The sequence below is a fragment of the Hyperoodon ampullatus genome (assembly GCF_949752795.1).
Source record: "Hyperoodon ampullatus genome assembly, chromosome: 8".
NCBI classification, from domain to species: domain Eukaryota; kingdom Metazoa; phylum Chordata; class Mammalia; order Artiodactyla; family Ziphiidae; genus Hyperoodon; species Hyperoodon ampullatus.
Window position 1 is genome coordinate 1,314,399 of NC_136921.1, and position 27,896 is coordinate 1,342,294.

The 27,896-nt window shown below is 65.7% G+C and overlaps 1 protein-coding gene across 1 annotated transcript; it reads right to left on the reverse strand.

The window, feature by feature from the left end:
• GPC1 (glypican 1) lies at positions 1-27,896 on the reverse strand (the record flags this gene model as incomplete). The annotated part of the gene is made up of 9 exons (XM_079710189.1): positions 1-393; positions 776-951; positions 1,284-1,417; positions 1,517-1,636; positions 1,721-1,851; positions 2,609-2,774; positions 3,361-3,752; positions 5,821-5,979; positions 27,731-27,896. The coding sequence occupies 9 exons, from the start codon at positions 27,894-27,896 to the stop codon at positions 158-160; spliced, it is 1,680 nt and encodes a 559-aa protein (XP_079566315.1). The 3' UTR covers positions 1-157.

Below are 27,896 nucleotides of genomic sequence, written 5' to 3' on the forward strand. Positions count from 1 at the left end.
CAAAGCCACTCGCCTGGCCCCCAGCACAGTCAATGCCGCGGTTCCTCGCCGACCCTTCCTGTCCCGCCCCGGGGGCTCTCGGCCGAGGGAGTTCAATACCGTCTGGTTCGAGTTTTGGCAAAGTCAGTCCTTGGCCTCGGTCCCTGGGGCCGGGCAGTTACCGCCACCGGGGCCTGGCTGCTGAGAGCACCAGGGGGAGGACGGAGAGGAGCAAGAGGCACGTGCAGGGCTGGGGGCAGCCCGTGGCTGACGTCTTCTGGCCCTCCTGCTCGGAAAGGCCGGGCAGGGCGTGGCTCAGGGGCGTCCGGGAGCTGGAGCTCTTCTTGCTGACCCTCCGGCCACACTCGTCGTCTGGGCAGCCCTCGCCGCTGCCTGAGCCGCTGCCATCATCACCTGGGGAGGAGAGGAGGCTCCAGCGGGCCCGCCCAGCCCTGGGGGCCCCGAGAGCCGCGGGGGCCCCGAGAGCCGCGTTCCTCCACCTGGGCCTTGCGGGCCGGTGACGCCAGCTCCACCCTGACCACAGCACCCTGACCCCCTGGGCCTGCCGAGGCTGGGAGGACATCCGGGCCGGGTCACAACTGTGCCTGGGGACAAGGGGCAGGGGGACTTTGTGACCACACCCGGGCAGCGGCAGTGTCCTCAGAGCCACTGTGGAGGCCCAGGGGCTGGGAGGGCCCCGTCCCCTGCACCCTTCCCCAGCTGGGGGTGCTCCCTGGCGTTCCGGCACCAACCCTAGGCTCTCAGCCCCCAGGCCCACCCCGGGCCCTGCTCTCACTGGCGTCCTGGAAGTCCACGTCGTTGCCGTTGTAGGCGCTGCGCAGACGGTTGGTCATGATCTTCAGCTGCATGATCTGCTGGCGGATGGTCATGTCGGGCTTGGTGATGTCCACCTCCACCTCGGGGTTGTTGATCTGGTTGGCCAGGCCATCACCCATCACCTCGGGGAGGTACCTGGAGGCCGGGAAGTCAGGCCCTGGGTCACTGCCCTGCTCCCCGCACAGGGGCACTGCCCGGCACGCCTGCCCACTCCCCTCCCCCCGTCAGGGCAGTGGCAAGCCTGAGACCCCCCCAGAGGCTTCAGGGGCCAACGGGAGCCCGTGCAGACCCCACCGCAGCGGGGCGAGGATGCGCTGGCACAGGGCGAGGACTCAGCCCTCATCCCAGCTCTGGGTCCCGCTGGGTGTCCGACGTCAGGTATGGCCCTATGCACACAACATCTGGTGCCCCAGACCGGCGAGGGGCCGTCGAGGAGGGATGGACTGTGTCAGCCAGGGGTCACCTACCGACCCTTGGCCACCCCGTTCCAGCAGCGGTCATCGCTGGCCGCACTCATGGCCAACTTCTCACTGCACAGCGTCCCCGGGAGGCTGATCCAGAAGTCCTGGGCATCTCGGAGCTGGGCCTTGGCCTCGGAGACCTGCAGGGCAGCAGTCAGGCCACCGGGCACCCCGGCCCAGCCTGCCCTGGACCCCCAACCGCGCCCACCCGGGGCCTGCCCAGCTGAGGCGCCACTCACCAGCTTCTGCAGTGTGCCCGCGGGCGGCTTCTCCGGCAGTGCCAGCTTGCCCCGGCGCCTCTTCTCCTCAGGCTCGGGGCCCTGGGGGTTCACCTTGGGGTTCCCGCAGCCCTGGATGACCTGGGGGAGAACGCAGGGGTCCTGGAAGGGTACGAGGCTGTATCCGGGGCGCCCCCCCCGCCCACTGCACGCCCCTGCCCGCACCTTGGCCGTGAGGGTGTCGCTGTTGTCCTGTAGGGTGCTGATGGCCTCTGCCAGCCACAAGTGCACGCCGCCGATGACGCTCTCTGCGCCCGTCGGGCCCCAGAACTTGTCTGTGATGAGCACCATGGAGTCTGGCACAGGCGTGAGCACACACACAGGGGGCACTTTGTACGTACGCGCACTGGCTCACCATGTGCTACCATGCACACGGCAGCTTGTACGAGACGATGTATCTGCATGCCGGCTCACTTCAGGCCAGCCCGTGTACACGTTAGCGCCTGTGTGTGTCGGCACACGTGCAGGTTGAGCACGTGTGTAAGCTTACGCCTGTCGGCACATGTACACCTGGCCCACCACACGCCTATGTTACCTCACACGTTTTCAAGTTGGCTCGAGGCATGCCATCACACATCCATGTTAGCACGTGTCTCAGCATGAATGTGTGCTGGCCCACGTGTCAGCACGCGTTAGAACTTACATATCTCAGTATACAGGCACGCTGAGCCCTCCCGTCAGCCCACGTGTGTCGATATGGATGCACGCAGGCTCACCTCACAGCAGCAGATACACACACTGTGGTACATCTGTGTTGGCACAGCTGCTTGGTGACCCACGTCACGTCGGCACACCTCAGAGCTGGCCCACCCCAGGGCAGCAACGCACACGTTAACTCACGCACGTGTTGGCACGTATGCGCTCGGTGGGGAAGGGCACGACTGTGACCCCGCGGGGTTCCCTCCCGGGCAGCTGCCCACGTTGCACTCTGTTCGCGACATTCAGGGGGCATCTTGTTCCTCGCCCCAGGGACTGCCTGCTCCAGAGGACAGGCCCGGTTTTGCATGCCCCCAACCCCCCTTCCCGCAGGCGGGGGCGGCAGTGGGAGCTCACCCAGAAGGTTCCTCCACTCGGCATCCAGGTCGGCCTGGTTGGCCAGGCAGCCCTTGAGCACGTTGCGGCAGTAGTCGGGGCAGGGCCGGGCGCCGGGCACCCCCAGGCAGTGGGCGCAGTACACCAGCTTCATGACGGCCCGTGAGCACTCCGGGCTCAGGGGCACCTGGGGAGGCAAGGCAGCCTGAGCGCCACCCCGCAGCAGGTGTGCAGCCCCACAAGGCGCGCCGGGGTCCTTCTCAGATGACCAGCAGGTCTGCTGGCCGTGGTGGGGCTCCGTCTAATAAGCGATACGCTCACAGAGCCGCGACTCCCCGGGGCACCGTGGTCACGAACCCTCCCAGGGAAGCGGGAATACCGCCCACCACGCAGTTGAATGGATGGAGGCTGGGGGTGACTCGTTTGGGACCCCAGTTGGGGTGAAGGTGGCTCACGATGCCCTCCCACACCCGACGCTGGTGGGTCTGACGCGAGCGAGCTGCCCGATGGGGCCAGGCATCCCCGCCCCAGCCTCGGAGCACGCATTTCCCTCATCTCCCGTCTCCCGTCCACCTGACCCCCGGAGCTGGCTCAGCATCCAGCCGCGGCCCTCCTCCCTTCCCTTTCTGCCCGGGACCGGCCTGGCAATCGCTGCCCGGAGCAGAGCTCACATGCTGGATCCTCCCACCCGCCCGGGGTGGGGGGCGGAAGGAGGCACGGGAAGGCCCAGGGCCCCGGGGATGTGCGGCAGGGGGCGGGGCCTCCGCGCGCACCTGGGCCACCTTCCGGACCACGTCGCTGGCCACGCCCAGGCCCTGCACAAAGGCGCGCGCCGCCACGAAGGCGCGGGTGGCGCGCAGGCGCAGCTCGCGGGGGGCCTCCCCGAAGGGCCGCAGAGGCTCGGCCTGCTTGCCCAGGCAGTCCAGGTAGTCGTCGGGCAGCAGCAGCTGCGGGTGCAGCTGCCGGAAGAGGCGCTCGAGCAGGCGGGCCCAGAACTCGGCCAGCGTCTCCTCCAGGTGCAGGTTGGCGCCGCGGTAGTAGAGGCGCAGCTCGGCATACAGGTCGCGGAAGGCCTTGGCGTTCTGCACGTACAGCTCTCCGAAGGCGCCCGGGAAGGCCTCCTGCAGCGCCCGCTCCGAGTCGTTCAGCAGGCGCTGGAAGTGATCTGCGCGCGGGAGGCGGGTGTCAGGCCTTCCCGGAGCCCCCTGCCCACCCCGCGTGCTGTGGCAGTGCGACCGGCATTAAGGGGGCTCCGCCGGGGACCCCCGGTGCTCTGAGAGTCATCAGAGCCTGCACGGGCCCTGGGTGCCCGCCCCCACGGGGCTCTGAGACCTCCCCCTCCTGGCCTGGGGCCTGGGCATCCAGAATCCATTTCTGAGCTGGGCCTTGAGCAGGGGGCACGCGGTGCCTCAGTGCCCCACGAGATCACCTGGCAAGGGTCTGTGTGGAGGGGCAGGAGGGTGCTCTGAGTCGGGGTGGGACCCACTGGGGGAAGAAGGCCCGGGCGTCCCTCGCCTGCTTTCCCTCCCAGCAGCTCTCCTTGCGTCCCTCCCCCTCCCCCAGCCTCTCGGTCACCCAGCCAGGCCCCCTGCCCGGGGGGTGTGCCTCTGTGCACTCTCCACCCTGCCCACCTCTGAGGCTCTCCTGGGCTTTCTGCCCTCCCCCTCGTCCTTATCTCTCTTGGACACCCTCCCTCTGGTTTTGGAAGCTGGCCAGCCTGAGGGTCTGGAGAGGGTCTCCCGCAGCCCCCGGGATGCACCCAGAGTCTCGGACGGGGGTGCCGAGGCGGGGCATAAGCGTGGGCCGCAGACCCCTGTGGTTTTGGGGAAATACCTCTGTGCCCCGTGTGCTGAGAACGAGGCCCCCAACGCCGTCCACCCCTTTCAGCAGGGAGACTGCAGGGTCCATAAGCACACAGACCGTCCACTCAGACGCTTTCTCGAGAGGTGTGGCCAGCCGTCCCCACACAGGCCCAAACTCGGGTGTCCAGGGACACAGGGCCAGGTTGGCTTTGCTCTGAGGCGTGGTGGACATTAGGCCTCTGGCCCTCGGACCCGTGTCTACACTCACCCCACCCAAGACCCTCCTGCAGCTCCGGGGGTGCCCCTGCAGCTCCCCAGGTGGAAACTGTGGGAAGGAGCAGACAGTCCAAGTTCCCGTCCAGCTCCCGCCGCGGGACTGCGGGTCCTGGTCCCCACCCCAGCCTCCGGCCCGCACGGGCAGTCTGTAGCTCATCACTAGCCCAGCAGCACACGGGGTGGTCACGGGGCCCCCAACCCCATGGCCAGCCCCCAGCCCCATCTTTTGAGCAGGGTCCTGCTCTGAGCCAGGCCCCTGGCAGCCGGCCCAGAAGGTGTGGTGCGTGAGCGTGGGCCCCGCATCCTGGAACACAGCCACCGAGGCCCGGCTAGACGCAGGTCCCAGGCGCACTTCAGACGAAGGCTCTGAGACCCCTGCCGCCGCTGGCCAGGTAAGGACTGCTCCTGAGGCACGAGGGGCGGGGGGAGCCAGAGCAGGCACGACGGTGGGGCTGAGGCGCGGGGCGGGAAGGGGCACGCGGAGGACTCTCGGGGTGGGGGGGGCACAAGTGGGCCTGGAAGCGGATGAGGAATCGCTTTTAACACAGATCAGTGTCCCGAATGGATGCTGTGCAGGCTCTGACATCAGCTGTGACTTCCGGGGCCCCTCCCACCGGCGCCCGCCTTCCCCTCTGAGGTGCCCGCTGTCAGCGTCACAGCCTCCTCCCACCATCCCTTGTTTAGGGGCCCAGACACGACGAGAGAGCTGGTGAGGGGCTGGGAATAGATGACTGACACACACAGCTGACCTGGAGGCTCGAGGGCCATGGCAGGGGCCCTGAACTCCTCGTGCCTCCACCCGGCACCCTGCAGCCCCGGCCTGGCCCCCGGACCTCAGTTCTCGCGCTGAGCTCCCCAGCTCCAGACCACCTGGTGGCCGGTGCCAGCCTGTCCCTGGCAGGTGCCTAGGAGAGCTCTGGAGGGCAGAGGGTCCCCTCTGAGGGCCTGATGGAAAGGACAGGCTGGCTCTCCCCAAACGTGCATGCCTCGGGGTGGACAGAGACCTGCAGGTGACTGTTCACGGATCCCCCGCTCAGGCCCCTGCACGCGGCCAGTGTTCTGCTACTACGTCCCCTCTGACCCTGCCTCACTGCGAGAGGCCCCCAAGCGCCCAGCCCCCCGCCGTGAGTGTCCTGCGGCCCCGGAGCCCCTCACCGTCAAAGCCCCGCAGCTGGGCGGCCAGCGTGGCCTGCAGGGCCCGGCCGCCGTCCAGGAGCGCCATCTCCAGCTCGGCACGGCTGCGGTTGGCCAGGTTCTCCTCCATCTCGCTGGTGCAGCAGGTGTAGCCCTGGGGGCAGATCCGCAGGTGCTCACCTGTGGGGAGGGGCTGGCGTGAGGGAGAGGAGGGCTATGGGAGGGAGGCTGGGGGGCGGGGCACCAGGAGAACGGGCCTCGCGGGCGGTGGGCTCTCCTGCACAGAGGGGACGTGGGTAGCACGCAGGTGGGGCTGCCTGCCAGGGTCGGGGGAAGGCAGGCCCGGCTCGGGGCAGCGCTTAGGGTGGGCCGTGCAGCTCTCAGCACAGGACACAGGAGCAGGGCTTCCTCTGCAGAATCCCACCTCCAGCCTCCTGGGGCAAGCCCCGGTGGGGATGGGTGTAAAGCAGGAATGGAGAAGGCTGAGCCCCAGGGCAGGGCTGGTCCTGCCCCAGGGGTGCTGTCCCCACTCAGCTCCTTCCAGCCCTCCACGCCCCCTGCGTGTGAGGAGCGCCGCCCCAGGGACCCTGAGCAGCTCAGCTCACGCCTGGACCTCAGCACAGAGAGGCCTCAGGTCCTGCGTGGGGGGCACGGGGGGCTCACAGGAGAAGCGTCCAGGCCTGCCCGGCGCCCCTCCCTGGGCCCAGGCTGAGGACAGGGAGAGGGAAGGGATCCCCGAGGGGCGGGGCAGGACAGCCCCAGCCTCCCCGACCCCAGTCCGGGGTGCCGGCTCCCACTGAGGACAGCAGGCCCTGCATGCTGGGCAGGCCACCCACCCAGAGCTCCAGGCCGGCCAGAGGCAGTGGCCCCCCAGGCCAAGGCCCACCCCGTCAGGACAGCCCGGGCACAAGTCTGCTGGGCCCCTGCGGCAAGACCCGCACCCACCCGGCAGGACACACCGAGCCCCTCAGGGGTGTGCACCCTCCTCTGTGCCCTCAAAGCCCCTATCACCCCCGTGCCACCGCCCGGGCACGGGCTCCCGGCAGCACTGCTTACAGCAGCGCTAGGACGTGACCGAGGTTGCTTCCACCACTCTCGTGGTGCAGGGCGCACCTTTGAAACTGTGCTGGTCCCAGTTCTGAGCTGGGTGTTTATGAACCCACTTTACAGACCAGGAAACTGAGGCTGGCAGAGATGAGAGTTCCTGTCCGAAGTCACATAGTCAGGGGCCAAGTGGCTCAGGCCGCTCGATTTCAGGCCCCCACGGCCACTGGGCTGCCTCAGAGCCCCCCAGGCCCACTCCCCACAGGCCGCACTTCCTGCCTCTAAGCAGGGCAGGGCACGGAGGGAAGTGGACTCGGGTCTGACCTGGACACAGGCTGTGTGGGGCTGGGGTCGAGGGCTTGCCCGGTGCAACCGGCACGGTTGCAGGGGGTCGTGGAGCAGCCTGGGCAGAGATCTCTGGGTCCCGAGGCTGCCCTGAGGGGTGGGGGGCTGCAGGGTGGGCAGCGGCCTCCAGCGGAGGCCTTGCGGCGGGGAGAGGGGTGGGTAACACCAAGTCATTCTCCGCAGGCTGAATTAACCCTGAAGAGCCTGCGGGGGTGGCTAGGGCACACTTAAGTCTGAGCGTCTTCCTCTCCTGCACGTGCCCCGGGGAAGCAGGGACAGCTGCAGAGGACACAGTCGCCCTATGGCCCCTCTGCAGCTCTGTGCCAGTCAGTGTAACAGCCAGAAGAGGGCAGCGGTGCCCCAGGCGCGGTGGGAGGGGGAGAGGGGCGCTGCACACTCGGGTGGCACTGAGGGAGGCGTCAGGGGTCGGTGGGGAGGAAGGAGGGTGGGGGGGCAGAGGCGGGAAGCGCAGCTCCCTCCCCCTTTTCCCTCACAAACCTGCCCCCAGCCGCCTCGCCCCCGGGGCCTCCAACCCTGCTCCCAGGGCCTGCTGTCTAAGGGGCGCTGTGGCCTCCACCCTGGAACAGGGCTGACTGTGGGGTAGATGTCAGAGCTCGTGTGCCTACGCCCTGCAGAGCCCCAGGCCCGCGGGGTGGGGAGTCAGGGGTCTGGGACCTGCCCCCTGCCCCGGGGCGAGTCAGGCCTTTCTGGCCACGTGCGGGCACGGGAACCAGCTGGGGTGGAGGGACAGAGCCTGGCTCCCCAGGGCCTGGCAGAGAGTAAGCACCCCCATCCCTGCCCTCCTTCCTCCGGGGGGTGGGGTGGGTGGGCGCCTCCAGGCAGGGAGGGCTGGAACCCGAGGACGTCCCCAGAGACAGTTCTTCCTCTCGGCTGCCCTTGCTGATGCTGACCCGTGGCCCTGGACCATCGCCAGCAGGGGGCAGCTCACAGAGCAGGACGAGGGTCCTCCACCCGGCGTCCCAGCTGGCAGAGCCGGGCAGATACTGGACCCGTCTCCCTGAGGGTGGAGGCTGTGCAATAGGGCCGTGTGCACCCAGCCTGGAGGGGCCTGGGCCCCGACCGCCCTCCCCCTGGCCTCCCCTCCAACGGCAGGGGCCAGGAGAGCTCCCTTGGCGAGGACCCTCCCCTGCCGCTTGGGACCCGCGGGCCGTGGTGGTGCCGGGCTGGGGGTCGGGGGCTGAACTGGGGACATGCCCTGGGGCTGGGCGTGGCTGCAGGTGCCAGCCTGGGGCTTCCAGGTGCCAGCCTAGGCTCAGCTGTGACAGGCACCCAGGCCAGGCTGGATGGGTCACGGGGCAGTGGCGGGCAGACAGGAGAGGCAGGAGGGTGCAGGCTGCCGAGGTGCAAGCACCTGCGGGCCACAGGGGCCAGCGGCCTCCCCAGCTGGCTGCCCTCCCTCCCAAACCTTCCATTCCTGCAGGCAGGAGAGAGGCGAGGACAAAACACCCAGGACCCCCTTTTCTAAGGCCGGCTCCTTGGCACTGTCGGGCCCACCCACGGCTCACGGCCGTGAGCCGCCCCCCCGACCCTTAGCCTCCCTGCCCCGCCCCCGCCCCCGCCGCCTCCTTGCGGCACCTCCTCAGCCCTGCCTGGCCACCTCGTCCAGCCAGCCCGGTGACCTGCGCTGTTCCGGCCGCCCCAGCACAGCCCCCGTCCCTCCCTCCCTCCTCGGACACACACGGGAGTGAAGACACGGAGCCAGAGCCCGGGCGCCGGCCTGAGGCCCCGGGCAGGCTGGGCTGAGGCTCCCCGAGCCCGCGGCAGGGCAGATGCGGTGGCTGGTGCTAGTCGATGGTCAAGGCACTGGCCCAGCTCGGCCTGGGCCCGCAGGTCATCTGTCGGTCCTGGATATCAGCTGGGCAGAGGTGGGCTCTGCAGGGCACCTTCCCAAAAAGCAAGTCTGTTCCCTGATCTAAGCCAAACGGTTGGAGGAGGGTGGGGCCTGCCAGAGAGGAGGTGAGCTCCCTGACCCAGGAAGTGTGCAAGGCAGGCTGATAAAATCCCCCTCTTGTCATTTCAGACCTCCACCCCCAAACCCTCACCTCTTCTCGGCTAAATGCCTGGAGACAGGGGGGCACTCGGGCCAGGCAGGAGGGCATGGCTGGTGACCCGTGCATCTTAGAGCTGCCCAGTCCACCCCTGCGGGCACCCACCCTGCGCCCTTTCCCCTCCCCACTGGGAGGCATCAGCCTGTCTGCTCTTCCCACTGACCCCTCCCATCTGCACTGAGGCTTCTCCCCCAGCTGGCCAGTGATGGCCCCTCCTTTCTTCCTCAGTCTGTTGCTGCTTTTTCAACAGCAGACTACATCCTTCTAGAACTCTCCCTTCCCTCAGCCTTTGGGACATCTCCTCCTCTCGTGATCCCAGGTTTTTGGGGGGGAAGAGGGGAGAGCTCTTTCATGGCAGGTTTGCTCCCCCATGCCCAGTCTCTTTAGAGCCTCTCCTCTAGGCCCGGCCCCCAGGTCCCAAGTCTCCAAACCCCCAGCCGCTCTCCCCAGGTTAAAACACCTGCACTCGCTTCCTAACCGACCCGCCCCCACCAGCAGTTCCTTCTCTTGCTGGATGGCAGACCACGTATCCGCCTTCTTCCCCCCATACTCAGACCTCCTGGGGTCACCCCAGATTCCGGCTTCTCCTCAGCAAGTCCCATCAGCCTGTGGCTTAAACACCTTTAAGCCTCACACCTCCTGCCACCTGCTGACACAGCCGCAGTTCCTCCTAAGGGCACAAGCAGCCTCCTGATGGCGTTCCCACCCAGCAGTCCCCCCACCGGCTCTGCAGACTCAGTGCTTTAGCCCAAGACCCCATCCCAGCAGGGATCCCCATCACCAATGCTGGACGCAGACCTCATCCGTCCGGGCCCAGCCTGGCAGCCGCTCCTGACTGGTGGCCCTAGAGCCCTCCCAAGGAGGCTGCAGAGGGAAGATGGCGCCACACCAAGCCCACCTCTCCAGAAGCTTCTGCAGCTCACACAGGGGTACGCAGACCGCCTGCTCAACTTGCCTTTAAAGCCACGTCCCAGATGCTCCGCACCAACTAATCCTGCCGCCCCTAGAATACTCTCGGCAATTCGGTGTAGGCAATTAGCCGCCCTGGCCTCCCAGGAGGGTGCCGGAATGCAGCTCTGTGGCCAGTTCTAGGCACCCTGGCCTCCAAAACACGAGGGAGAGGCCCAGGTCTGGAAAAGCAGTTAGGGGGCTGCGTCCCTACCCCTCCCTTCTTCTCAGCTCTGGACCCCAGCCGGCCTGCTGAGGGGGTGGGGCGTGCAGAAGGCTTTCCCTAAGCACGTGACCCTTCTTGGGACAACTGCCCATGCCCACTCCTGCTCCTGGACCCCTGCCAACTCCAGTGGGCGTTGCAGGAGCCTGCTGGCATGTCCACCAGCCTGCTGGTGGGGGGCACTGGACAAATAACCCGAGGTCCCCTGGGCACCACCCACAACCTGAGCTCCAGACCTCCTTTCCTCATCTCCTCACCCCGCCCCCCCCCACCCCGGCCCCGACCAAGAAGCGTTTGTCCCTGGCCAGTCTCTGTGGCAGGGTCACCCTGAGCACCTAGAGTCTATGCAGGGGGCAGCCTCAGACCCACCCCGGACGGGACATTTCAACCACCATCCTCCCCCGCTCCTAACGCGGCAACAAAACCCGTAACCCCTCCCGCCCCGCTCCCAGCGCGCTTCTCTACCCCTCACCGGCCACCTCTCCGCCGGCCCTAAGCCCCTCCACCATTCCGGCCACGTGACAGCATCACCAAGGCGGCCCTCTGCCGCCGCTGCGGAGCCTCCGTCACGCACGGGGACCGAAACTGAGGGGTCTCGGCTGCGACACCTCTGCGCTCGGCGGGAGGGGTCCGCCCCTCAGGCTCGCCAGGGCTCCCGCTGCCCAGGGGCTGCGTCGCTGGCGGCGGGACAAAGGCCGAGCGCCCGGGCGCCAGTCGCTGCCGGCCAGGGACCGAGGGCCCCACGCCGCGGCGCAGGAGCCGGCGCGCGAGGGTCTGGAGCGGCGGCCGAGCTCCTGGCTCCTGGCGCAGCGAGCGGGGGGCGCTGGCGCAGTGGGCGCGGCCGCGCAGAGAGCAGGGGGGCCGCGCCGCCGGGGCCTGCGGCAGGCGAAGGGGGGCGGGCAGCAGGGCGACGCGATTGGCGGGGAAGGGGCTTGCCGCAGTGGGCGCGGCAGGCCCTGGCGGGGGTGGCAGGAGAGGGGGCTCGCAGGGGCTGCTGCAAGCGAAGGGGAGGGGAATGGGTTTGACGGAAGAGGAAGGGGGGCTTGCTTGCAGGAAGAGATGGGGGCGGGGAGGGGGGGCAGGGGCGCTGCGGGGACACAGCGGGAGGCACGCGAAGATGGGGTGAAGGTGGGGAACTGAGGGGAGGAGAGGTGGATTGGTGATGGGCGCACTGAGGCTGAGGGATCGATGGGGTGGACACGGACACTGGCGGGGGGCTCATGATGGGAAGGAGGTGGAGAAATGGATGAGGGCGCAGACGAGGGCTTGTGGTGAGGGTGAGAGTGAGGGCAGGGTAGCATGGACTGAAGGTGGGGTTCTGGCGGTGGTGATGGGGGACGACAGGGCTGGAGATGAACATGGCTAGGAGGAGGGAGTGGAGGTGAGGGTGGCGGGCCTGCGGATGGAGATGCGGTGGGCCGGCGGAGATGGAAATGGGTATAGGGCGGGCGGCGGGCTGGGCCCGGGCGGGGTCACCGGCTTGGATCCCAGCTCCGCGGACGCCGCCCGGGCTTAGCCCGAAACCCCTTCTCGGCGGCGGCTCCGGCGGCGGCGGCGTCCCCAGTGCGGTGGTGGCGACGGCGGTGACGGTCCGGGCGGGCGGCGCGCGACGCCGGGTGAGGGTGCGTGGGGGTCTAGGGGTCCGCCCGTGGAAAGGCGGAGGAGCAGGATCGGGCTGGAGGGCTTGGAGGAGGCGCGCGGAAGCGCAGCCGAGCGGGACCGCCTGGAGGACTCCGCGGCCGCCTCCCAGGGCGGCACTGCAGCCGCACTGGCGCGCACCGTGGAGGGCGGCGGCTCCCCGCGCGGCGACGCGCCTCCTCCCGCAGCCCCCGCCCCGCTGCGCTCGGCACCGCCCCCGTCTCCCAGGAAACCGCCGCGGCCGCCCCGCGCCCTTCCCGCCGCCGGCTCGGCAGCCGCGCTCAGCCCCCGAGCTTCCCACGGCCAGGGGCCCACCCGGTGCCCGCCAGGCTCCTGCCGCCCTGCCCTACGGGGGGCTGCTCCCCATCTGGAGTCTGGTGCGCAGGGGAGCCAGGGCCCAGCCCAGAATGGTGATGGGAGGGGCGTCAGCTCTCTCCTCCGAAGGAGAGTGGCAGCCCACTGCCTGAGAGTCCCCTCTCCGCATGACAACGACCAGATCCCTACTGCTGTCTGGGCACTCAAGGGCCACCATCGGTCACTCCCGTATCCTCTCCCCGCCCTCTCCAGCCCCCAGCCTCTGGCCTCAGGGACCTGGGCCTCCATCCTAACGTCCTGATCTGCTTCCCTAGGAAATATCAGACCGCGCCTGGCCACGCCCTCCTCTGGCTCAGCCACCTCCTCCCCCTGGATCACCCTGCCACACCCAGGACCAATCCCCTCCACTCGCTGCAGCCCCAGCCCTGCTCCTTGCCTCCGCAGTGCCTGCCAGACCCACTGGAGGAACCACCCACTGAGGCCCCCCTCCCCGCAGTGCCGCCGCGCCGGGTCCCCCCCTCCTCCGTCCCCACCCCGGACAGCCTGCACAGGGACACGGAGACACGTGCTGCACAGGTAGCTCTGGAGCGAAGTGCCCTCTCCAAGGCGGCCCAGAACACTGAGGGCCCCCGAAGAAGGGGGTTCCACCAGGTAACTCACAAGGCCGCTCTCTGCTGCCTGGTTCCTGCTCAGGGACCCCCCCCCCCCCAGCAGGCCACCCTGCCGGCAGGCACCGGGCTTGGGGGTGCCTTGGCGAGGCGGTGGGCCCCCCGGATGTGGGCCTGGAAGCAGCTCTGGCTCAGAGGCCAGGCCTCTTCCCACTGGCCTCCCCACAGTGCTTCAGGGTTCAGGGCTCACACCGTGGCCTCAGAACAAACTGGGGATGAAGGGGCGTCTTCTGTGCCCGTGACCCCAGGTCTTGGTTGCAGGGCAGGGGCCTCTCTCATGGATCCTGGGAGTGAGATGCTCCCTGGAAGCCTCACCCACCAGGCCAAGCTCAGCGCTGATTTCTCATCCTTGGCCCAAGCCAAGCTGCAGAGGACACTCACTCAGGACTCTACACAGCCATCCCTGACAGGGGCTGGGTGGGAACTCCTGGGCTCCGTACAGCTCTCCCATTTAGCTTGTCCGTCCACCCAACCTCTGGGCCAGGGGGCAGCCCAGGAGATGGACTGATGCTGCCTGCCTCTGCCGTGTCCACCGGGGAGATCCTGGAATAGCAGAAGGGGACACTGCGGCCCAGGGGTCCTCTCAGCCAGTTTCCCCCGAAGACCCAACGTAGGCCCATCCATCCACGCCGGGAAGGCTGAACAGGCAGAGGGCACAGACCCTCAGCTGGGCCAGAATATAGAGCAGACCCCTGGGTGCCACTGAGGGAGCCCTCGGGGGCAGGCTGAGTCCCAGGCCCACGCCCAGCACCGGCTCCATAAAGGGGAAGGAACAGAGAGGCTCAGCCGCTCACCCCCAACTGAGCACCAAAGCCTGGCAGCCATCTCCAAGGTCACGGCCATCCCCGCTGGCGTCCAGCTCCGATTGGCTGCGTCTGCGAGCCCCTCGATCTCACGCACCCTTCTCCCTTGCCCTACTCTCTTTCAAGGCCCACTCACCTCTCCCTTCCTCCAGGAAGCCTTCCAGGTCCCTCTGGGACACAGCACCTGCCTAGCCGCTAACCTCCCTGAGCGTGGGCAGCCCTCCCTGGGGGTTTCCGACTGGCCACCCTTCCCAGCAGCAGCAGGAGACCTGCTCGGCCTGCTGGCGGGAGCCTCTTCTCTCGCCTCTCTGCCCAGCACCCAGGCTGGACCTGGTGCTGAGTAACAACTATGTATAAAGAAAGGATCTCTGTGCAGTGTTGGCATTCAGGGAAATGAGGCTTAACACCAGCGTTGCCCCAGAGCCGCAGCCTCAGACCTCCCCCTCCCCTGGAAAGCCAGCACCTCCCCGACCCGAACCCTCCCCAGAGGCGGCATGACAGCCAGCTGCGTGCTGCTGTGAGGGGGGGCCTGCGGGGGTGACTTCACAGTCCACAAGGACTCCCTTATCCTTCCAGAGGCCCCGGCCACCTCCTGATGAGATGGAGCTCTCACTGGGTGCCTGCAAGGGTCTCAGCCATTTCCGGGTTTGAGAATCCTTTCCTCTTCACGACAACTGCTCTCTCCCATTCTACTGCTGCCGGCGCCACACAGGGAGCTAGAGTGACATGCCCAGGCGACTCATCTTGGAGTGCTGCAAGGGACACAGAAGAATCCTGGCCTCCCCCCGCCTCTCCCATCGCAAGACCTCCCTTGATTCCAGTCCCAGGGGAATTCCTGAGCAGGACGGCGGCGACTGAAGCAGGAGCAGACACGCTCTGCCACCAAGCGATACGCAGACAGCCACCCGGAGGGCCCTGGGAGTTCTCAGGTGGGATGGTCCCCAGCTGCTGACTCAGCACGCCCGCCCAGGCAGCACCTCCGTGCTCAGCACACACCCAGCTCGCCGGTGTCGGGGCACCGAGCCCAGCCCCAAAGGCACGACTGTGAGGGCGTGCGCGCAGATACAGCCAGGACACAGCTAACTGTGCATTTCAGATAAACGATGCATTATTTTTCAGAATAAAAGTATCTGGCCCCAAAGAACTGAAAGCAGGGACTTGAACAGAATCTTTTCCACCCCTGTTCACAGCAGCATTATTTGCAGGAGACAAAAGGTGGAAAGAGCCCAAGTGTCCACGATGGGTGAACAGATAAACACAACGGGGCACGTCCATGCAACGGACACCATGCAGCCCTGAGTCACGAAGTGCCGACACACACCACAACGTGGATGTACCCTGAACACATGATGCTGAACGCAAGAAGCCCGTCTTGAAACGACAAATACTGTTATGCTTCCACTTAAATGAGGTCCCCAGAGGAGTCAAATTCATAGAGACAGTAGAATGGTGATTACCAGGCATGAAGAGAGGGGGGTGCGGGGGGGCGGTGAGTGTTTAATGGGTACGAAGTTGGGGAAGGTGGATGGTGGTGACGGCTGCACAACAGTGTGAATGAGCCTAATGCCACTGAATGTACACTTAAAATCATTGAAACGGTGAATTTTATTATGCATATTTTACCACCAAAAAAGCACACAATCCCCCCTCCCCAATATTTGGGACATACTTATACTAAATATGTGGAGCATACTTATACTAAATATGTATTTGTTGTTTATTTGAAACTTAAATATTCAGGACATATGCTACAAAATTATTAACTATCTGAAATTGCAATTTAACTGGGTCTCCTGTAGTTTTATCTGCTAAATCTGGCGGCCCGGCCCTTTGTGGGGCGTGGGGAGAAGCCTGACCGAAGTCACTCAGGCTCCCCACCGGCAACTCCCCGCCACACGTGGGCATGCACACATGTGCATTGTCTTGCAGGCTCCCTGGACGAGGGCCTCAGACCCTGCCCATGCCAGCGGCAGGAGGGCAGAGGTGGATGTCAGAGCAGGGTCCGCCTTCCCACAGCCCCCGGCCTCCTTGGAGAATGGTGGGCCTCACCATCTCAGTCAACAGGAAGATACAATTATCCCCATCTCACAGATGGGAAGACTGAGGCTGGGGGGGTTCTGAGACTTGCTCAATGTCTCAAACGTGTTGCCTAGTGCTGGTCTCCTTCCACTGGCCCGAGTGCCTCCCTGTCTTCACTGAAGGGAAGGAAATGAAAGTGCTGGGCACCTGGGGGCCCACCAGCAGCCCAGAGGTCCCAGGTACAGAGATGAAGGCTCCTGGAAGATGAGGGCAGAGTGGTGGCCTGGCCACCCTGCTAGCCTGCACCACCCCGTCAGTGGCCAGAAGCTGAGACCTAGGACACCATCAGGCAGCTGGGCAGGAGCCCGTGGGGCCAGCGGCCATGCCCCCGCCACCCCCCACCGCACGGGAGGGACACCTGTCGGGACACTCCTGCCAGCAGCACAAACCCACCAGAAAGGGCCCCCACCAGCCAAGCACACAGAGGGCTCCCAACCTGGAGCAGTCAGGTGACCTCGGCATTTGCCCGCTTGTCCGGCTCCCCAAAGATGGGACCCTGGCCTCCTGTGGGTCCTGGGGGCCAGTGGGAATGGGTGGGCCAGCCTATTTCCTGACCTCTACAGCTCGGTTTCTCCAGGGTGGTCAAGCTGACGCATGCATCAGGGAAGGGCCAGGTCTCTAAGCAGGCCGTGAATTCTGCTCCCTTAGGCACCCAGTGTCTTGGTCTCCGCTCTGTTCAGCCACATCCAGCAGGCAGAGGTGGGACGGTCCCGCCCAGGGCAGTCAGATTCCTGGGGCAGACAGCCCCATCCCCAGAGAGGGGTCAAAGGGGCAGTGACAGGCCCCACATGACCTGGGCAAGGAGAGGCCCCTTCTGATGCAGGCTGCCAGGCCCCTAGGCTGGCCGTGGGCTGACCATGAGTGGGGTCCTGCTGCCACTGTCTTCCCCCCACCCTCTAATGTCTCTGTAGAGCCTGCAGGGCCTTCTGGGCCTCTGCTTGGGACTCATGTCTGAATACCAGCTGCCACCCTCCAAGGCTGCCCCAAGAGCCCTCCTGGCTGGCGGCATGGCCCTGTGCTGGGGCAGCACTCCTTCATCGCGGGCTGCCCCTCCAGGAGGGCCCTGCAGCCAACTCTTCTTGCAGTTCCCAATTTCTCAGGACCAGGGCCAGCCAAGGGGGAACACGGGACACCACGAGACAGCACCACCCAGGAAGCAGCAGTAGTGACCGGGGAGCCCCTCCTCTCCAGCCGGATCCCTCTGACCCCCAGTGTTGCCCCTGGGCCTGGCCGGCGCAGGCTGGCCTCCCTCCCCACCAGGGGGCACTCTTCCCCACAGCCACCTCTGGAGAAAGGATGGGCCTGTCTCTCCAACAGGCTCCCCCCTGCTGTGATGCCCTCCAGGACACAGCCCCATGCTGAGCACTCCACACGAGAACCCAGTTTCACAACCACTCCACACAGCAGGTGTTGCTACCATCCCCATTTTACAGAAAAGGATTCTGAGGCACAGAGACATTCAGTAATTGGCCCAAGGTCACACAGCAAGGGAGCATGGCACCAGACCTGAACCCTGGCAGCAGGATGGCCGGGTCCAGGAGACCAGGTTTTGGCTTCTGCTAGGGCTCCACCTCTTTCCTAAGACATACGCCACTGGGAATGGCCACTGGATCCAAAGGACACTGGCCCTGGGCTAGGGGTGTGGCCTTGAAAACTCTAGGTAGCAGAGGAGGTGGGGGCTGATTCCTTGGGCCAGGAATGCCTGGAGTGCGGGGCCCAAGGCAAGAGCCCTGCAAGGGCAGCGTGGGACCCTCAGGCCAGGAGGGGAGCTGTGGCCGAGCAAGCGCCTCAAGCCCTCAGGGAGAATGGGGCGAGAAGGCCACGGCTCACAGCGAGGGTGGCCAAGCGGCATGTGGGCCAGGGGCCGCCCCAGGCTGGGAGGGGTCTTCGCTGTGCGGTCAAGGAGGACATGTATGATTGCAAACCGCATGCGTTGTGTCTAAACCCACACATTATTTCTCGTCACTTATAACTTACAAAAGTAACACGTGGTCACCGTGGCCAGCAAAGCTGCAGCTCACGTGAAGCCTCTGACACCCGTCCAGTCCCTGCGCGGATGGCATTGTGGCTGCATTTCAGCACTGAGGACAGCGTCTGGCACACAGTAGGAGCTCAAGGAACACTACTGAGTGACTCAGAGAGCCTGATCTCTGTGTCCCTATCACCCCCACCTGCAGGCAGCTGGCCGGGCCCCCGCTCTGCCCCAGGGCTCCCGTCCGGTTCGCTGGCTCTCATGGGGCAGACATGGGGCTCCACCGGCCCTCCCGCCTTGGCTGAGGGCCCAGCCCGCCGCCCAGAGGCCTCCTCTTCTCTGGGCCCTGGGCCTCCTTGGCCGCTGGCTGAAGACTGCAGACCCGTTCACAGAATAAAGAAGTAACCTAAGTAAAAAATTACGCAGAGGATCACGAAGGAAGCTAGCTGCAGTGCTGCAGCCGTCGGAACATTATAAACAGGCGCGTGAGGTGGTGTCCATACACTTTCCTATGAACATCCTGCAGGCCTGATGCCCATCAGAAACTCAGAGTTGTGGTGCGTGGAAACGGTACTTTGAAATATTTGCTACAAATGTTGTAAAGGGACATGAAAAAATCAGCAGTTTCCACTGGTGACCAAGTCCCAGATTCTAGAATGCCATCGTCGCCTTGTTCATAGTAACAAGAAATGCTAAAGGTTAGCAAAAAAGGAGATTAATTTCTTTCTCAGTCAAGTTCATGAACTCCCTGACTTCTAAACCTGGGCCCCTCCAGGGCACCCTGGTGAAGGACCCCAGCCTCAAATGACCTGCCTGCACCCCCACGTCTGTCCACCCCCGTCTGCCCGTCCTTCTGGAGCTGACTCCACCACCGGCCCTGGACGGCCATCCTGGCCCCAAAGCAGAGGGGCGCCCCCCCGCCCCCGCTCCCGCGGCCGCTGGCTCCATCCTGCCTAGAGCTTCGGTTCAAGGGCTTCTCATGGGGTGGGACTGGCGTTTCGGGAAGCCACCTCCCGCCTGTTCAGGAGTGTCCTGCACTTCATGGGGTCCCTGGCCTCCCTGTCCCCTCCCCTAAATGCCGTGACAACCAAAAACGCCCCTGGGGAATGGCTCCCGGTTGGGAACACCCACTTTATCCTGGGGCGCTTAGCTGTGTGTCTGACCTGCAGCAGCTCCCAAACATACAGTGACGGGGAGGTGGCAGTCCCTGGGTGTTAGGTCACTGGAATGGAGACCGGCAAGGTGCCTGGAGTGTCTTGTGGGCAGCCACTGCCAGGCCAGGGGAGGAGGGTCAGGGACGGCGGGGTTAGATGTCTTAAGAGCCTCGTCCCTTTAAAACACCCCTATGGGTCCGGTGTGTCCCAAACTCCATGATGAAGGGAGATGGGAGTGAATACCTCAGCCAGTCCTGAAGCAGGTGGCATCATCCGTCTCCCCAGGGCCTGCAGATGGTCACAGGTGGGTGGGATGTACTTTCCGTAGCCCCAGACACTTGAGGACGCACACAGACGTCACACATGGCTCACCACAGGGCCCAGATGTCCACAGGTGGCCCTAGGCGCCAAGGATGCGCTTAGATACAGACGAGCCCGGACGGCCACCCTCAGGTTCAGAGAGCGGTCCTCAGCGCTGGGGATGGTGTCCGAAGGTGTGCACAGGCCACAGACCTCCACAGGTTCTGGTGCTGATGGTGAGCCCAAGAAATGTCCCCACCAGGGAGGCACAGGGCCACAGTCACTGCCAGGTGCACCTGTCCAGGGCCTGGCTGCCCGCCTGAGACGGAGACGTGTTGGCCTATCCCTCAAGCTGCTGGGAGCACTGCAGCCAAATCCACCCCCAGGGCCAACAGCTGGGGCGCAGACGAGGCTCAGGATATGGCCAGTGGCTGCCTGGCTCTGGACTGCGGCGTCTGGGGGGGCCTTGCAGCCCCAGCTGAGTTTCTCACTAGACCCTGACCTTCTGGGGGAGGGGCCCACAGCCTGAGGGTGAGCACAGAGCGGATGAATGGATGGATGGGTACGAGGGTGAAGGGCCTTGCCTCCTGCCTGGCCAGCCTCTCCTCATCCCTTCCAAGCAGGCGGGGCGGCGGGGCTCGGGCGTTTGGTGCCCGTCGGCAGGACCAGCTCTGAGCTTAGGAGGCCCTCCTTGAGGTGGTGACCTTCTCTTGTCCTGCCAGCCGGCCAGCCGGGCCCTCCTGCAGCCCGAGTCCTCACGTGCGCCGCTCTCAGGCCGGCTCCTCTCCCGGACTCCCCACCCAGCCCCTCCTGGGGCTCGCCCACCTGTCCCAGCCTTGGAGCCCCTCAGTCCTCTGGGGTCTGCCAGGGACCGTCTTTCCTTGTACCTGTGGGAGCTCTGTGGCCTCCCCGCCAGCTCTGTCCTCTGGCTGACCTCACCCCTGCAGCCTGGAACACATACCCAGCACCTACGGACAGGGCCACACGGATGCCCCCCAGCGCCCCGATGAGGCAGGCTCGCGTGGGCTTGTCCCTGACCTCCTCCTCTCTGGGGCACCCCCTCAATGGGTGGCACCATTGCCCGGTGCCCACACCAGGTACCTGGGACAAACCTAGGCCAGGGCAGCAAGGCCACGGAGAAGAAGCTACTCCAGGGACAGGGCTCTGAGCACTGGGGACCCCTTTCTGGGACCCAGCTTCCCCACCTGCACACTAAGTGGTTGCACCAGGTGGTACTTGGCCTGCCCTGCAGGCACCCTGTCCTGCCCGCTCTGGGAGGCTGGGAGGGGCTGCCAGGCAATGGGCCAGCGGAGGCCAGGGCATGGCTTAAGGATGCAGGGCCTTGGACCGAGGCCGGGGCTGGCTCTTGGGCACTTCATCGGGTGGGAAGGAGGGGTGAGGAAGGCAGGGCCCAAGCCGGGGCTCCTGCAGGGCCTCTGCTTGCTGGCCTGCTCCAGCCCAGGTGCTCTCCTTGGCCCCAGGCCCTGGTCACCCTGTCCATCCTGTCCACCTGTAGGGCCCTGGGCTCGGCCACACTGCAGACACCCGAGCTGATGGGAGGCCTGCCTCATGGTGCTGCTGGCTGGTCCTCACCATCTCCTGGTGCTGGACCCCATTTTCCATCTCCTCCCTTCCAGCAGCCCCGGACTCGGCCAGGTCGCAAACTGCTTGGCCTCCCCCTGCTGGAGTCCGACCCTGCACAGCTCTCCTCCTCCAAGATGCAGCAGGGGCGGCAGGCAGGGCGCTGGGCCTCCAGGGGGCCGGGGTCAGGGCAGATGGTGAGGGAGCAGGCTTGATGGAGTCCGCCGGGCCTGCCCCGTCATCTAGCCAAGCCTCTAGAACCCAGGGAGCACTTTGCACAAATCGGCAGCCAGCGTCCTCGGCTGGGCCATGGAGCCAGGAGCCAGCTGCCTGCCCACCTCCCCTCCGCACACCCTGCCCCGCATGCTGTGTGCCCTGCTCAGGGGCCCTCGCACTTGTTGGGGGGGACCCCCAGCCTGTCCACGGCAAACTGGTGCCAGCGAGTCACAACTCTCCCAGACAGGTGCCCCTGACCCCCATGAAGGTGGGCCTCTCACTGCCCACCCAGGTTCTGGGACGTGCCACAAGTGAGATGCATCAGCGGGTCGGCAGTTACCAGACTCTGAATGTCAGAATGAGTGGCCCCCGGCCCTCCTCTCTGACTCAGTTGGAGAAGTTAAGGCCCATGGGGTGCAGAGCTCTGGCCATTTTCCTGAGAGGCTTGCAGGCTGGTGGGGGTGAGGAGCAGGCTGAGGATGGTCTGACACCCTCACTCCAACACCAAGGCACCGGTGCACGTCTGAGCCGAGACCCTGAGCCTATGGCATGGCCCTGTCCTGAGGAGCCACACACCGAAATACCCAGAGCCCAGGATCCCCGCCCACTGGACAGGATGCGCCCAAGAGTGAGGTGCCACGCCTGCAATGGGCTGAACCATGACCCTCGTTCATATGTCAGAGTCTAAACCCCCAGGACTTCAGGAGGTGACCTCATTTGAGCGTGGGGTCTTTGCAAATGTAACTGGTTGGGCCCCTAACTTGATAGGGTTGGTGTCCTCATTTCCATAAAGTGAAATTCAGAAGCAGACCAGCACAGGGACATCTACTCACAAAGACAAACCCAGAGACTACAGACCAAGGACCCCCAAGGATCGCCTACAACCCTCAGAAGCCAGGAGACGCCCTGGAACAGCTTCCCTTTCACGGCCTCAGGAGGAACTAGCCCAGTGACACCTTGATCTTGGACTTCCAGCCTCTGAACTGCAAGACAATAAACTCCTGCTGTGAGGCCACCTAGCCTGCTGCATCTGTGCCAGCAGCCAGGAAAAGCGGACACGTGCCTGACCCCCAGCACCCAGCCCAGCCTGGCACCATGTGGGCAGTGTTCAGCACACTTACTGCTGAGGTTGCCCAGACTTGGGGAGCACCCTGGGAAAACAGGGAGAGCCCTGGAGAGTAGTGGGTGTGTTGGGGATGCCCTGGAAGCTGAGCAGCAGGGCCAAGCCCTGTAGGGAGGATAGTGATGGGCGTGTGCCGAGGGTGGGCATGGGGAGGGCCGACCTGGCGGGGGGGGCACGTGTGCCAGGAAGGTGAGCCAGCCAGGAGCTGGTGGGAGCCAACGCTGAGGCCACAGGCAGACGAGGGGCTGGGGTGGGTATATGCACCCCTCACACCCAGAGCTTCCCTTGCACCCATGGTGAGACCAAGAACAGTCAAGAAAGCTGGAGGCCCCAGCCCTGCTCCCAGTGTAGGGGTCACAGCTGGGAGGACAGGACAGCCCCCACCCCACAACTGGGGACAGGGCGAAGGGCCTGGGGTTGGGGAGGACTGCAGCACCTCCGCCTGAACCATCTCCGCCCAGAGACTTCAGGCAGCTCAGAGCACCTGCCCAGGCCTGTTCCTAGACACACATGGCAAGAAAGCTGCCAGCTGGCATGGGGTAGGCGGCCCCGGGCTGGAGCCCTCACCCTCCTGAGCCTGTGTCCTCTCCCGAATGTGGGTGATGACCTGACCCCACCGGGCTGTGCTGACGGCTGGATGTGGTCACAGCTGGTGTCAGGCACCAGGCAAGGAGACATCAGACAGGCAAGGCCTGGGCCCTGAGTCTTGGTCTGAAATCTTCCTGAAGCAAGCCAGGACTCAGGGAGGAGGGTCTGGCTTATAGGAGAGCTGACCAACCTCTCACCACCTGGGCATGTCCAGGCCTGGGCCCGATTTGATACCAGCGTGGCCTTGGGTGAGCCCCTCTCCTGGCCTGTCTCCCTGTCCAGGACCAGCCAGGCTGCCACCCGTGCCCGTGCACGTGGGTGGCCTAGCACAGGCCCGGTGCACCCACACACCCGCTGTGCATTCCTCCCGGCTCCGAAGCCCACCTGCCGCCTGGCGGGAGTGTCCCCAGTCCCTCTCCTGGGAGGCCTCAGTGGCCCTGCAGCCCTGTCCACCACGGGCTCACGCTGTTCCTTATTAGGGCCAGCATGGAACCAAGACCGACCTGTCTTGTCTTCTGGACTCATCTACCCCTGGATGGGACATCTGTCCATGACTCCTGGGGGACTTGGCCCAGCATGGTGCTGGGGACACGCCAGGGGCTGCTCTTAGGGTCGGCCAGCAGCACACAGCTGGGCCATCCTCTGCGTACACCCCGGGCAGGGTCGCCTGATTCACGCCCCTGGAACAGCCCTCTCCAGCAGGGCAGGAGCGGCAGGCCTTCACTGGACAGGCTCCCAGGACCAGCTCAGGGTGAGGCCCGGCTACACGGAAGGCCGAGTCACCGGCAGCAGTTGGGGTGGGGGCAGGGCGGCCCCAGAGGCGTTCCAGTTAAGAGAAGTTCTAACCCGGCCTAAGCAGTGGAGTCTACGACCAGGAGAAGGCAGCTGGTGGCCCATAAGGGCCTGGCCTCGAGGCCCCATTTCAGGCCTCCAGGCTGGGGTGGCACGAGGCTTCCAGAGAACACAGAGCCCAGGACTGTTCAGCAGTTAATGCCACCGGCTTTGGGGTCAACAGACTGGGCTCTAGACCTCAGAGCTCCACGTGGGCCGAGCCCCTTGAAGAAAGCTGTGGGGCTTCTCGGCCTCAGTTACTTATCTGTGAAGCAGGTCTGCAAAGACCCCTCTCCTCATCCGCTGTACCAGCTAGACAGTCACGCGGAGGGACCCACGCTGAGTCTGGGTCACGATGAGGGCTCCCAAGTGCCAGACACCACTGCCTGCAGGCCCTCCAGGGGCCTCTAGGGCAGGGAGCAAAGGGGAGGACACGCCGGAGGCGGCCGCAGAGTGCATGGCGTCTGCATGTTCCCCTCCTGCAGCCTTCCGGTGGTCGTGACTATTCCCGTTGTCACACGTGAAGAAACAGAGGCACAGAGAAGCCAGGTTGGGGGGGGTGTGGCAGGGAGGCTGACGCGGCAGGGCTGGCATCTGAGCCCAGGCCCATGGAGGACGTCCCGCCCCGCCCCTTGGAGGAGCACGCGGCGTGTCTGGCACTGCAGCTCCAGCAAGGGCCAGGCCGCCGCATCGTGCAGGTGGCCCTGTCGGCTCCTGGCTCCCCTGGGCTCCCCTACCTGTGGTTCTCCCCCCGCCACCAGCCCTGCCCTCACGCTGGGGATGATGAAACCTCAGCTGTTCTAGTGGTGACGGGACAGAGCAGCAGCTCAGCTGGAAGCCACGGACCACCCTGGGGCCCCAAGCCAGGCACACGGGGGCCTCTGCCCTCTGAACAGGACTGAGTGCACACAACCGCCTGGTGTGAGGCCGGGCTGTATGCAGATGGCCTGCGAGAGCCGCACAGCTGACGGACAGACTCGGAGGGCTCTCTCGGCCTCGGGCAGGACGGGTCAGAGAAGCAGCGGTTTCCGCTGGGAGGCTAAGGGGTGGTCCTCGGTGGGGAACCCACAGCCAGCCGGGGTCCACGAGCAGAGGGGCTGCCCCCCGGTCCGTGTCGCACTGACAGGCCCATGCTCCCCTCTGACCTCCACCCCCAAGGTCCAGGCCCCTTCTCCTGTGCCCAGGCCCTCCGTCTCCCAGTGCCCACCCACCACGGCTGGCATACAGCAGGCCGTGGGCGGGTCTCCAGCAAGTTGTGACTGAGAACCTACTTTGTGCCAGGTTCTGTGGCTACTACAGAGAACAGTACAGGCAGAGGTGGCCTCTGCCCCCAGGGCCTCAGTGAAGGGTCAGAGAGATACACGACAAACCGTGTCAAGTGTCAGGAGGCTGAGCAGGTGCTCAGGAGACATCTGGGGACCAGAAGCAACCCCACCGGCAGAGATAGAAGATGGCAGGCCCGTGCGCATGCATGCGTGTGTGCATGTGTGCGTGTGTGTGCGCGCGTGTGTGCCTGTGCGTGCGTGAGATGCAGCACGGGGCTGGGCTTTGCCCCAGTGCTGCAGAGGGAGCCAGCTGGAGGGGTCGCTCCCCCTCACCTTCCATACAGTGCTCTGGCCGGAGGGAGGGCTACCTGGGCTGTGCAGCCTGTAAAAGGGGATGACCGTCGTCCTCACCACGGCCACGCCTGGCCGTCCATCCAAAACACTACACAAAGCCACGAACGGAAGCCCCATGCGCGCTGATGGTCCCTCCTTCACGAGCCCACACCATTTCTGCTCTCCCGGGCCGGCACAGGCTGAAAAGGCCACCCAAAGGCCTAGGGCCGCCCTCCCTCCCTTCCAACGACTAGCAAGCATTGAGTCTCTACCCCACCAGCTAGCCCAGGCGTCCACCCCCGGGGCTCCCCAGGCTGGAGAAGTCTGCCTGCCGGCTGGCAGGACAGGAAACCAAAGGCCGGATCCCCGAGAGCAGCGTGTCACCACGGGGCCACCAGAGGGCGCCCGTTGCACGGAGCCCGGCCAAGTTGCTCGGAGAAGGAGAGGACAGGACTGGCTGCTGCCTTGGGAGGTCACTCTGTTTCCTTCACCCCACGTGGCACCGGCACTCTCCTCGGTGCCTGGGCCCTGCAGGGCACTCTCCAGTTCAGGTGCTTATGGGGGAGGATGAAGCCATAGGGGGTCGGGGAGAGCAGCTTCCCAGAAGCCCCTGGAGCTGGGACAGAGGAGCCACGGGCACTGGTCGGGAGGGGGCGCAGTCCAGACCCCCGGGGGGGGGGTGGGCAGCACCTGAAGCCCTGGCTGGCGCGGTGCTGGGACAGCTGCTGGGCGGCCGTACAGCCCCCCTCCGTCACGTGCACAGCAAGGCACTCTGCTGGTCCCGGGTCCCCCACCCACTGCAGCCCCAGCCCAAGGAGGCCAAGACCCAGCCCCCGCGCCGGCCCCACCTCACCTTCTCCGGCCTGCCCTGCTCTCTCCCGGCCCTTGACGGTTGCCCAGACTCTGCCACTGTCTCTCAGCCTAACTGGGACAGAGGCCTGTGGATGCGGTCAAGTGTAGGACGGTCCCGAGGACACAGCGGCCGAGTGGGAGTGGGCGTGTGAAGGAGAGCTGTGGGGTGAGGGGACCCTGGAGCGCCGCCTAAGATCGGGGCTGGGTGAGGGCGGCTGCTCAGCTGCCCAGAGACCCTGGTGTCCAGGGGAAGGGATTCAACCGGAAGGCCAGGAATTCCCAGGCATGAGCTCCTCTGTTCGCATGGCGGGTGGCAGAGCTTATGAACCGACGTGTGCTGGCCCCAGGCACCCAGATGTGCCCCCCCAGACCTGCTCCCTAGGGAGGGTGGCAGCCCTGACAATGACAGGGCTTTGTCAGCAGACAGAGGCACAGGAAGGCCTACCTTGGGGGACTTGAACCCAGGGCAGGGGGCTGTCAAGATATCAAGGCAGCCTTCTGTGGGTCCTGCCCTGCTGGGGGCAGGGGTCCAGGGCCTGGCTGCCCCCTCCCATTCCCCAGCAAGACACGGCCATGGACTTGCCCCTCATACTCCTCTCTCACTCAGAACTCCTGTGGCTGTGGTCATTCCATGTCCCCCGTGTCAGTACTCGAACGCCCCCTCCCCACCCCCGCCCCAGTTTGGGAGGAGTTCCCCACGGCAGGAAGCTGGGCTGCTCCGCTCTCATCCACCGTGTCCCAGGCACCCTGAACAGACGCGCAGACCCACGGTGGTTCTGGACACGTTTGCAGTTGGAGGAAAGAGCCTGGGGGGTGTCTGTGAAATCCTTACTTTGCAGTTGGAGGAAAAAGCCTGGGGGCTGTCTGTGAAATCCTTAGACCTCCACCCTCACTCCAGTCCCCAAAGCTCCTCAGAGGCCTGCAGGGAGGGTGTGGGCAGGACTGCGGGCAGCTGCAGGGCTGAGGCCGCCTGGGACGGCGATGCTCTTACAAAGAAATGACACGGCCCCTGGGCGGGATCCAAGGCGCCGACCACCTGCAGCTGGACTCCCCGCCCGAGGCGGCCCTGAGTGCCAGGCGAGCACAAGTTCCCTGGGCAGGAATCCCTGCGAGGTGATGTTCCCTTCCCGGTGTCAGAGGTCGAGCCTCTCCACCCTCGCCCCCGCCCCTCCCCGAGCGCACAGTTCGCTCCCGATCTCCCCGGGGCCCCTAGGCTGCCTCTGCCGGGGACCACCGGGAATCCCCGGGCCGACCCGAGGCGCCTCCCGGAGAGGGCCGCACAGCCGGTGGAGTCCCTAGCCCATGGCCGCCGTCGGCTGCGCCCCGACAGCCGGCCCCGCAGCTCAGCCCTGCCTGTCCCGGAGGACGCACCGAGCCGGGGACCGCCCGGTCCGCCGCCCGGCGAGGACAGCTCCGCGGGGAAGGGGCCGCTGTGCGTGTTGGGGGCCGGGGGGCGGCCGAGCGGAGCAGAGGAGACCCGGGCGGAGGGAGGGCGGCTCGGGGCGCGGAGGCGCAGGGCGGACGAGGGCAGAACGGGAGAGAGAAGGGGGCGCAGGGGAAACCCGGGAGCGCCGGGTCACTCACCCGAGATCTCCGCCTGGGGCACGTCGCTCAGGCTGAAGCCCTTGGCCCCGTAGATCTGGCGGACTTCGCTGCAGCTCCGACTCTTGCTGGCAGGGTCCCCGTGGGCGCAGGCGGCCAGCGCGACGGCCACGCACAGCAGCCACCAGCCTCGGGCCCGGAGCTCCAT